This window comes from Phytophthora infestans, genomic scaffold (genome assembly GCF_000142945.1).
Source record: "Phytophthora infestans T30-4 supercont1.37 genomic scaffold, whole genome shotgun sequence".
Lineage (NCBI taxonomy): Eukaryota > Oomycota > Peronosporomycetes > Peronosporales > Peronosporaceae > Phytophthora > Phytophthora infestans.
In genome coordinates, this window is record NW_003303722.1 from 377,855 (window position 1) to 388,108 (window position 10,254).

The window sequence follows — 10,254 nt, forward strand, 5'->3', positions numbered from 1 at the left end:
ACAGCTTTAGATTGAATAGAATGAACTCATATGTGCTACTGCTGTAACCATTGTTTTCTAAGAGACTGCTGTAAGCCATTGTTTTCTACGAGCTGTTTAGACAGCAAAATCCGATACTACTTAACTGGCGGACGTGTCGTCGACAGGGCGTAGGATACGATTTTAAATGGATTGGCAAGACAACAACAAAATACGAGAGGTATGAATTATAGTTGGTAAAGTATACCCCATAAAGAAACGTTAATAAACTTGGAGCCTATATGACGTCCAATAATTCTGGAATCATCGTTAAATTATCAAATAGAAAACACTACCGTAGCAGCAAGGCGTCTTGCGACACAATATCCAAATGCTTCAATCATAGCTGGCACAGATTCGAGTGCTCATTCTGAATCAGCACAAAATGAACGCTACATACATTAAAAATAGTACAATTTGAATATTTGTAGCTTTCATTGAGTTTGAGAAATGAACCATCTTTAGTTACTTACAAGCTGAAATAGGAGGTAAGTAGTGCAAGCTGGACAGGCCATTACTATCGTTTGCGCTGATGTGAGCTAACTTTCGTAGCGGCTCAGAAATAACCCAAGATATCGAGCACGCCGCTAAACGAAACATATTGTGAAGCGTTTGTATAAATGTTATTTCAAGTGTTGGTGGTTTTGGGTGGAAGATGAAGATACAGTGATTGCCAGCAATAAAAAAGAGATTGCATCAAGAATCTTGATTCAAGATCATCAGAATAATTATTTCTTAAGTTAGGTCTGACCCATCCAGAGTTGTAGGGGCGATCGAAAACCGTCGACGATCCTCTATAAAATATTAGGGTGCTACATTCGTAATTATTAAAGTATAATGGCTTGCAAGTGATAGGCTAAAAGGACGGAATACCTAATCAACTACGGTAAAGCATAAAAAGCACTGGTGAATGTCGTTCCAAGCCGCCTGGGTCAACATTCACGCTATCTGGTATTAGGTGGATGTTGCTCCAATATACGATACCACCGATGGTGGGTGGTACAGTACATGAAGGCAACATGATTTAAAGAAGGGAGTACAGTCGTGCACCTCGTTTTCGGCCCCGGTATTGCTTAATAAATAACCTGCACAATCTAATGATTGCGCCACATGCATTGCGCAAATGAGTTGCCCATCTCCTTTGGACCAAATAACCTCAATAATATGAGGAGGGATGAAACGCCACACTTCCGCCACGATGTATCAGCTCAATCACTTCACCATGCAACAGCACATTATAAATTTTGTCGCAAAACGCCATGGCACGTCGCCCGTCCGCCTATTCTACGCTGAATCTCGCCAATAAGCAAACATTGTGCAGGAAGGCAGCTACAGAGCCCATCGTGGATCAACAGCGGAATGTACTGTTGCTCGTAGACAACGTGTCGTCTCATAACGACGAAGCTGTTGAGCTAACTAACGTCGTTGTTCACAAGCTTCCTCCCAACACAACCGCTTTCTTGCAGCCAATGGACCAAGGGATTATTAAAAGTCTCAAGGACCACTACCGTGCTAAGAAGCAGGAGGCCGAGCTGGACATGTTTTACAAAGGCGAGAAGTATACCCCCGTCAATATTTATACAGCCATGAAGTGGTGCTCAGAAGGTTGGCAAGACGTATCGACAATGACCATACGAAACTGTTGGAATCACACTGGTATTGTGTTGAAGATGGATTTGAGATTTGTACTTAATTAAGGTAATACAAAGTAGTACATTAAATGTAAAAAAATAAATGTAAAAAAATCCAAATTTTGGATTCCATATGTTCCTCTATAAATATTCGCAGCTCGTAGACTGTATATGGTTCACCCCGCCGAATACGAGGTGCACGACTGTAGATGAATACTAATAAGATTCCTATCGAGGCCGTCTCGCGTCAACACAGCAAGGTCGGACGACAACGCACGTTCGACCGCGGCTTCTTCATTTTTGCTAAACTGTATCCTCATACACATCAACCCTACGACGTAACGCGTAAGTAAGCCCCCCTCCCTCTCACACACACACTCGCACACACGCACACACACACACACATCACACACATCACACACATCAGAGGAAGAAAACGAATTACCACGTCGGGTATTTCAAAGGGAGGGATGGTACTTTATTATTGCATAACAAGTAAAGCACTCGGGTGTCCAAACCGAATGCGGATCCCTATCAGCATATGCCTATGCTTAAGGCGCTGTAGACGCCTCCATTTATGCCTTCTTCGACGCCGCGACTTTCGTTTCCGGCGTCACCAGCGGAGGGGTGGTGTGAGCTTGGCTGGTAGGAGGTGTCTTAAGTTCTCTTCCATGTCGGCTCTTCTTACGTGGGGTTGGGTGAGGCAGCTCTTGGTCGGTCAGAGCGTCGTTGATGGTTTTGCTGCTGGCACCAGAAGCTGTACACTCAATCTCGGAGTCAGTGTCACAAACTTTCGTTACCATTTCAATTCGGTTTGCATTTCCTTGGGCAAGCTTGTTCTCGAACAAGTTTAGTCCCGTCACCCGCTCGACGAATATCTCAGCTCCGTCCGGGATTTCAGTGGTGTCTTGAGCTTCCACATCTCGCTTCTTTCTCTATCAGACCGACAATCGAAAGAAATTGGCCGCTTTCTCATCAAAGGATATCTCTGGAAGTTCCTTCTTCAGCTCGGGTGACAGGGTAGCTAGTTCTCGATCTCCCAACCAGAGATTCCATCCACAAGAAAACGGTTCACGGAAAGCAATGTACATGTCGAGGCTAATGTAAGCCGGGTATGGGGTCAGTACTTTCTTAAGTTAGGGTATCAACTTGTTTTCAAGTTTTCGAAGTTCGGGGATAGCCACTCAAATGAATGGCTATCATTCTCGCTCGGTTTGTTGATGTCTTCTTCTAGACTGGAAGTCTTAGTTAAATCGCAATTGTTCTCCTTTTTTTCTTCTAAAAAGTCCTTCATTCCGCACTAGTTATTACTTTTTGAAAATACCGTAATATCCAGAGCTTCACCGGGCTTAGCACGGCATTAGTTAAAAAGAATCGATTTAGGTGCACATGGGCTCAGCGTTTTTTTCAATAGTTATCCCGCCGAAGCGTAGCGGAGGCGGGAATGCCAATCAAGGAGAACTACACCTAAATTACCGCCGCGTAGCGGCGGCGCTCGGCTAGTACAGTCGTCCACCTCGTATTCGGCGGGGTGGACCATATAGAGTCTACAATATTTATAGAGGAACAGATGAAATCCAAATGTACTACTTTGTATTACCTTAATTAGATACAAATCTCAAATCCATCTTCAACACAATACCAGTGTGATTCCAACAGCTAACCATTGAGGTTGTTTGGTCCAAAGGAGATGGGCAACTCATTTGCGCAATGCATGTGGCGCAATCATTAGATTGTGCAGGTTATTAAGCCATACCGGGGCCGAAAACGAGGTGCATGACACGATAATTCGTCGCAAACTGTTGGTACCGTATTATGATACCGGTAATGCCAGCCCACAAGTTTGAGCGTTATTACGGTTTGTGTGCTCGCTTTTTCGATGCGTTGGGCTCGATGCCGAATTGCTTTGGTGACGCACAGTCTATAAACATACACGTTGGAGACGCGACACATACATCCTTGCTGCTTACCATGGTATCAGGTGAACACGCAGGGCGAAAATTTGTCACTCGATATCAGGTCAGCAACGTAGCGCGTGGCTGACAGCTCTGCGAACTCGCCAAAACATCCTGGCATTCTCCTGCTTTTTTTCAACGAGCACTGCTCAATGAGCAGCAAGGTCCGCCCAAGAACGATACATGTATCAATCGCCTCGCTTGACTGGAGCCACCCGCGCTGATTTTTTTAATCTTTGTAGCGAAATCGCTACATTGCGTTGGGCAGTCATTCTTCTTCTTGTCGCCTGCTTCAAGAGCAGAACTCAGGATCTGTGAGCCTGCCTAATCACAGCCTCCGAATGTAGCCACTTGTTGGTGGAGGCTGCACGTTGGCGCAGCCTTTCGAGTTTTCGTGCAGCACCTATGGTGCTCGTTGGCATAACAGTAAAGAACGCATCGGTACGTGTACCTCGATTGGACACTGATACTGCTGTTCGTCATCAATATATCCTTCTTCTTTGTGTATTTTTGTAGAGCTACCAGTAATTAAAATGAGCAGCATTTTCGAGACCCAGCAGGCAAGTTTTGGCAAGTGCAGAGACAGCGGTGGATCTTGGATGCAAATCTCAGAAACGAGGCAAGTGATGGCTGGTGCAGACGTAAACGCTGAGCAGCCTATTACACGGAGTTTGCGGCCACCAAGCCAAACAAGAAGTGGAAAAAAACCAAATATCCGATGGTATGGGACGCGAAAGACTATCCTGCCACGCATATGCTGGCTGGGGCGCTTCCTCGCCTTTTCTGAGCCACATTCAAGGCTTGATTCCTCGGCTGCCAGCCAGCCACGGCGCGTTCTATCCGTCTTCGTGTTCTCCTTCGTCCTGCCTGCGTCCACGGACGGACTCAAGTCTCGAGTCGCTTTTTTTCCGAAAGGATGCGCAGCGCCACGAGTGACTCGGCTGCGAGCCTGTTGCAGTACGTCACAGCCAACAGGTTAGGCGCCTGCAAGCGCTGCACGCCGCCGAATAAGATCGGGTCCGTCCGGCCGTAGATCATTCCCGAACACGCCGACCAACCGCCGACCTGCCCGTGGAATTGAAGGCAGAGAGTGAAGGAAACAAAGGGTCGGTCATGGCGGCGAATAAGCCAGGCGCGCTCACCTGCGAGCAGGTGGAGCGAGCGTGGCTCGACGCTGGCCGACGAGGTGATACCAAGAGCATGCAAAGTCTCCGCAAGACGCATCCCAAGTGGCTCGCGCTGGATCGCGTACGTAGCCATTCTCCCGTTCCGACGCGGTGCAGCGAAACCAAGTACTACTCTTGTCCGCTCGCCTCGTCCGATTTGCCTGCCGTCGCGTCTGCAAGGTGTCGCTGATGCACATCGTGTGGTGTTCCTCTGTGTGTTGGTGGCCATGACAGGTTGTGGCGTTCAAATCCAGTCCCAAGAACGTCGATGACAGCGATGAAGCGACGTCCTTCTGCGACTGGGACAAGTTCCACCTTCCGACGGTGGGAGCGTCGGCGCTCCACGCTGCTGCGTGGGACGGTAACTACGATGTCCTCGAGTTCCTGCTCAAAGAAGGCCAGCAAGTGGACGAGCGCGGCCGTCGCGGCGTCACGGCGTTGATGGCGACGCTCATGAGGCACAGCGTGCAAGCGTTGCGTGCAGTTTTCCAGGGAACGGCGGTCGTCCAGCTCAACACGGTCATGGATGTAGGTGGCGCGTTATTTTGTTGATGGTCTGGCTGAGACTGACGAGTTGTTTGTTTATACGTAACAGTGCCGAAAGGAGGACGCCGCGCGACTCGACCACACGTTGAGCGTAGTGAAGCTACTACTGCGTCATGGAGCGAAGACGGAAGCGCGTGATCAGGAAGGCAAGACGGCGTTGCTTCTCGCCACGAATGACGAGCTGTTTGAGGTCGCAAATCTATTACTGGAGAATGGAGCACGCATGGACGCTCAGGACTCGGCTGGTAGGTCCCCGCTTCACGCGTGTTTGCGAGCGTCTGCCGAGCAAAGCGTACTGGTGACGAACCTGCTGGTTTCTCGCGGTGCGCCGATTGATCTCCCAGATAAGACCGGCGAGACTCCCCTAACGATCGTAGTTAAACGTGGAGACATCACAGCGCTTCAGTTGCTGCTAAACCACCACTCGCTGGTCGCAACGCTCGCAAGACAGGATTTTTCTGGTGCCGTGCTGCTGCAAGCCGCAGAGCTCGGCGTAATCGACGTCGTCCGGTTCTTACTAGACGGTAAGTACGCGAGTATCGATGTCGTGAATGCGCGTGGCGAGACGGCGCTGCACCTGGCGATTGTAAAGCAGCGGAAGAAGCTGGTGGAAATGCTGTGCAAGTCCAAGTCTGCTGAACTCCTGCTCAACGCCCGAACGAAGGGCAAAAACGAATCAGTTCTGCATTACGCCGCACGCTACGGCTCCGCTGCGGACGTGCAGCTGGTGCTGTCGCTGTTGGGAAAGAAGGCTGTGCAAGAGGTGAATGAGGCAAACACGGTTGGATTGACGCCGTTGTACCTCGCCACGGCGGCGCCTACTGCCGGTTCGCCGGATGAGCGCCGTGCGAAGGTCACGCAGCTGGAGAAGCTCGGCGCAGCGCTGTTTCCCGTGGACATGCGTCTGTTCCGAGAGGTCAAGAATGCTGGTGTTGCGTTAGTGGCCGTGCACCCGGCCGTGCGACGTTCTCTGGCCCTGTGGATGGTCGAGTGTAGTACATCATCGCTGTCGGACTTCTGTATCAACTGGCTGGAGTGCGTGCAGCGCCCCCAAAGCGATGCCAAGAAGCAAAATGCGAACAAATCGGGAGCTAAGCCTAATGTGAAGGAAGCACAGGCTCAGCGTGTCCCTCTAAGTCCCACAGTGGCAGCGTTCGTGTGCGCGGGTTACGCTGTGGACGCCGTGCCGCTGCTGTTGGCACTGCCGTTCAAGCGCGAGTCGATGACGCGGTTCCTCGACCTGCTCAAGACTCTGGCTGTCGACACGAAGCACACATTGCTGCAAAAGCTGCAGCTGGAGCTAGTGGCAGCCTGGAAGGTCGAGACGAACACGTTGACGCCCAAGAAATAAGCAAGATGAGCTGTACAAGGATGAAAGTGACGAACCCGGCAACAAACGATGCGAACGAAGCAGCCGCCGACGTGAAATCGCAATATGAAAAGTGAGAGCCGCCCGTCAAGTTTGGAGCGGCCCAAGGATGGAGCAGGTAGTCAGAAGTACCATTCAGCCACGTACAAGTAGACAAATATTACGATATAATGACCACCTCAAAGATAAGTGCTCTCAATGACGTCAGCCAAGGCCGTTACTTATCAAGGTGTAGACAGTGGTGCATGCAAGTATACGCGCAAGATCGGGGGTTTATTTACTGTTTGTTAGCAGCGAGCAGGTGGTCTAACCTCAACGCAGAGTCTTAACACGGATAGATGTCCCTAACGCCTGCTTGACCAACACACTTAGAGGGTCTCAGCGTCGGGGGCGATCGGCACGAGGTTGCCGGCGCCCTTGAACGTCTCGAGGATGGTGGCCTGCTCGCTCAGGATGAGGCGGTCACGGTTGTTTCCGTGCTCAGCCAGCTTGCGCCAACGAGCATAGTCCTCAGGGTTGCGCTTGTCGCCGTGTGCGTCGTCGGGGTTCTCCCAGTGGCCCTTAGAGAAGCCGATCATGGTGGTGATCTTAGCATTCTTGATGTCGTACACGAGCGACACGATGGTGCCGGTCTCCTCCAGCCAGTTGCATTGCCACAGCTCACCCGGGCGGATGCACTGGAAGGCGACGGTCTGATAGTTGAGACGTCCGGCCATGGGACCGCCGTGGATCGAGTACACGATACGGTTCTCCGAGAAGAACCACATCTCGTAGCGCCACTTCTCAGGCTTGCCATCGGCGCCCTCGGCGTCGTAGTCGTACAGCAGGTGAAGGTCACGGATGTCCTCGTCGAACGACGGGTGCAGCGGGGTGTTGGTGTGATATCCGGGGACCTGGATCGGCATTGTGCTGGAGACTTCTTCGAGACTTGGAGTTGCTTCCGAGACGGCAAGATGAAAAGTGAAACAAATCGACACGTGGCCCAAAGCATGAAGGGATCATGTCGAGGGCCCTCTGGGCGTGGACGTGGATTGCCGGTGGGTGGACGTAATCGGGAGAGATTGGATCCACACTGACTGAGGAGCCCTCGAGACTTGACGAGACTTTGGGCTTCACGTTGCAGCATCTCGCACCTCAATGTTCCTTCTCTACTGATCAGCTGACTTGTTTTCTGGCTCGATTTGCGAGTCGCAAATCGAGTCGCAAATTGCGGCAGCTTATTCAAGCGCAGGCTGCCACGGGAGAGCCTCCCGGGGAAGTCCGAAGTAAAGCGGAAAAATGTTGTGCTTCACAAGAACGACTGCAAGTGCACCCAGCAAGAAGCGATTGAGAGCCTCCCCATAGGAGGGCAGGAGGTGGCAACGATACTGGCGGCGAAACTTTAGTCCTCTGTTTTTTGCTTTAGTCGCCAAATAATTTGTGTTTCCGGAAACAAGAGTACATGTACAGGGAGTAGCGGCAATAAGAAAGGGCTTAAGTACTGAAGGCGAAAATAATACGTAAGTCAAAATAAATTGAGGAGGTCTCAAATGTACTGTACCGGTATTAAAAAATTAAAATCTTACTCGATCAGATTGAGTAGATCGTCAATTTCACTTCATCAACGTATTAGCCCAGCATGTCTCCAGTAGTTTCTAATATCCTGTGACGGCACCTTGCTCGCGGCATCACATATCCACTGAAGCGCTTCGATGGTACGATATTGTACGGGTCCGTGTCCCCTGTCATCCAGCCCTTCCCAGTGTCGTGATATGTAGCCAAACTAGGCATATCCTGCAGCCATCGTGGCTCCTTAGATTTTCCTCAAAACATAGCTTCTTGAGGCGGTGACAAGCCATAAAGTGGTGCTGTCAGCCGCTTTTGCTAAAAATGGGCTACTTTGCGAGAGGTATCTTCAAGATCTAAGCGAACGCAGCTCGTCGCGACTCAAACTCTGCCAACTGCTCCACCAAGTACGTCTCCAGCAGCACCACCACGTGGGTGACGAGGCCTTCTTGCTGTCTAAGTAGTCGATGGATGTTGAGAACAACTGTGCCTCCCTCTTCAGTAGCCCAAACGCAGACAGTTAGCTTGCGGTGGCCCCACGCGGGAGATTGGCGTGTTGGCGGCAGACATGAAAATGCTGCAGCTACGTGAGGCGACTACGCTGGGGGGGGGGGGGGGCGAGACACAGCGCATTGTAACAGCGCAAACGTAGGACGGGTTCTTCGTCGAGCACACTCAGTGCGTGATGCCGAGGATGAAGTGGGTTCTTAGTTGTTTCGGTTGTGGGCAGGAAATTTGATTTTCAAAATGCGCAGCTCGTAGTATACGAACTGTCGTTGGGTCGGTGTTCTCGGCGATCCGACCGTCATCGAGTGACCTTCGCGCATCCATCGCGCAACATTTATGCACTTTTTATCACGAGCCCTTGCCGGGGGGGGAGGGGGGGGGGCGGTGCACGTTTGGTCATCGTCAGAGTTCGGAGTTCGTGGTATACGAACTGTCGTTGGGTCGGTGTTCCCGGCAATCCGACCGTCATCGAGTGATCTTCGCGCATCCATCGCGCAACATTTATGCACTTTTTATCACGAGCCATTGCCGGGGGGGGGCGGTGCACGTTTGGTCATCGTCAGAGGATTTCTCTTTAAAGCGCAGGGTCTCGTTTGGTGTACGGGTACATCGAGCTCGTGTACGTTACTCAACCTTGCTGCTTTGCAAAATGGTAAGCTGCATGAAGTGGCACTAGGCAGGTGGCTTGCTTGGCGATACGCTGGACGAGGCCGTGATGCAGGACGTCCGCTGACACGCAGGACGCTTCGGGCGTATGACAGCGTACTTGGACTTGATTGCGGGCATGCCAGTCCAGGTAGCTCAAAACATCGGCACCGCAAAGGGTGTTGCCAACGGCACGCTAGGCATACTTGAGAGCGTGCACTTCCCGAGCGAACCGCCAACCACATTCCAACTCGTGCGAGACGGCACAACCGGCACAGTCGTGCCGTTACCAAGCCATCCCCCTGACTACGCGCTGCTGCGACGAGCGCGGGCAGGCCGTAGCGTGTCTGGTAAGCAAACGCTCGTCGCCGACACTGTGCACGTTCGGCATCACTACCCCAGATCGCGCCCCCACTGATATCGACTGAGTGCAGCAGTCTCTCCGCAGTCGACAGGCCACTGCGAGGCGCAGTCATTTGACCTTGGCGGTAAAGCCCTTTCTGCTTGAGCGCCTGCGTTAAGTCTTCCTCCGACACGTCACTGAAAGGCTCGAACAGTCCGGGTCTCCGCTTGCACTTAAGCGCTATCTGAATGTACATTTTCTTCAGCGATATGTGGTCGAAGGCAACTAGCATGAACAGTTCATCTTCAGCGAACCTACGTGAGCTCAGCATACCGTAGTGCCGAATGCAAGCTTCTAGTGACACTGGAACCGGCCGCGTCTCACCTGGGTGACCGCGGCCGTATGGGAAAAGATGGGGGAACATCTGGGCAAAAAGCGCTTTACGGCTCGATGAGAACCGGCTGGAGTGACGAACTAGAAAGTGGGGAGCTGACGAAGTGTCGTTGAAGAGCTCAACAGCCGTATTTGC

General features: G+C 51.5%; 2 protein-coding genes across 2 annotated transcripts; one reads left to right on the top strand and one right to left on the bottom strand.

Annotated features, from left to right (window-relative positions):
* Positions 1–4,717: 4,717 nt before the first annotated feature.
* On the top strand, positions 4,718–6,867 carry PITG_15387 (uncharacterized protein; the record flags this gene model as incomplete). The annotated part of the gene is made up of 3 exons (XM_002898299.1): positions 4,718–4,881; positions 5,046–5,298; positions 5,366–6,867. 3 exons carry the CDS (start codon positions 4,718–4,720, stop codon positions 6,665–6,667), a joined length of 1,719 nt encoding a protein of 572 aa, XP_002898345.1.
* A 70-nt stretch (positions 6,868–6,937) lies between these two features.
* PITG_15388 (phenol acid carboxylase, putative) lies at positions 6,938–7,708 on the bottom strand (the record flags this gene model as incomplete). The annotated part of the gene is made up of 1 exon (XM_002898300.1): positions 6,938–7,708. One exon carries the CDS (start codon positions 7,588–7,590, stop codon positions 7,054–7,056), a length of 537 nt encoding a protein of 178 aa, XP_002898346.1.
* Positions 7,709–10,254: the final 2,546 nt, after the last annotated feature.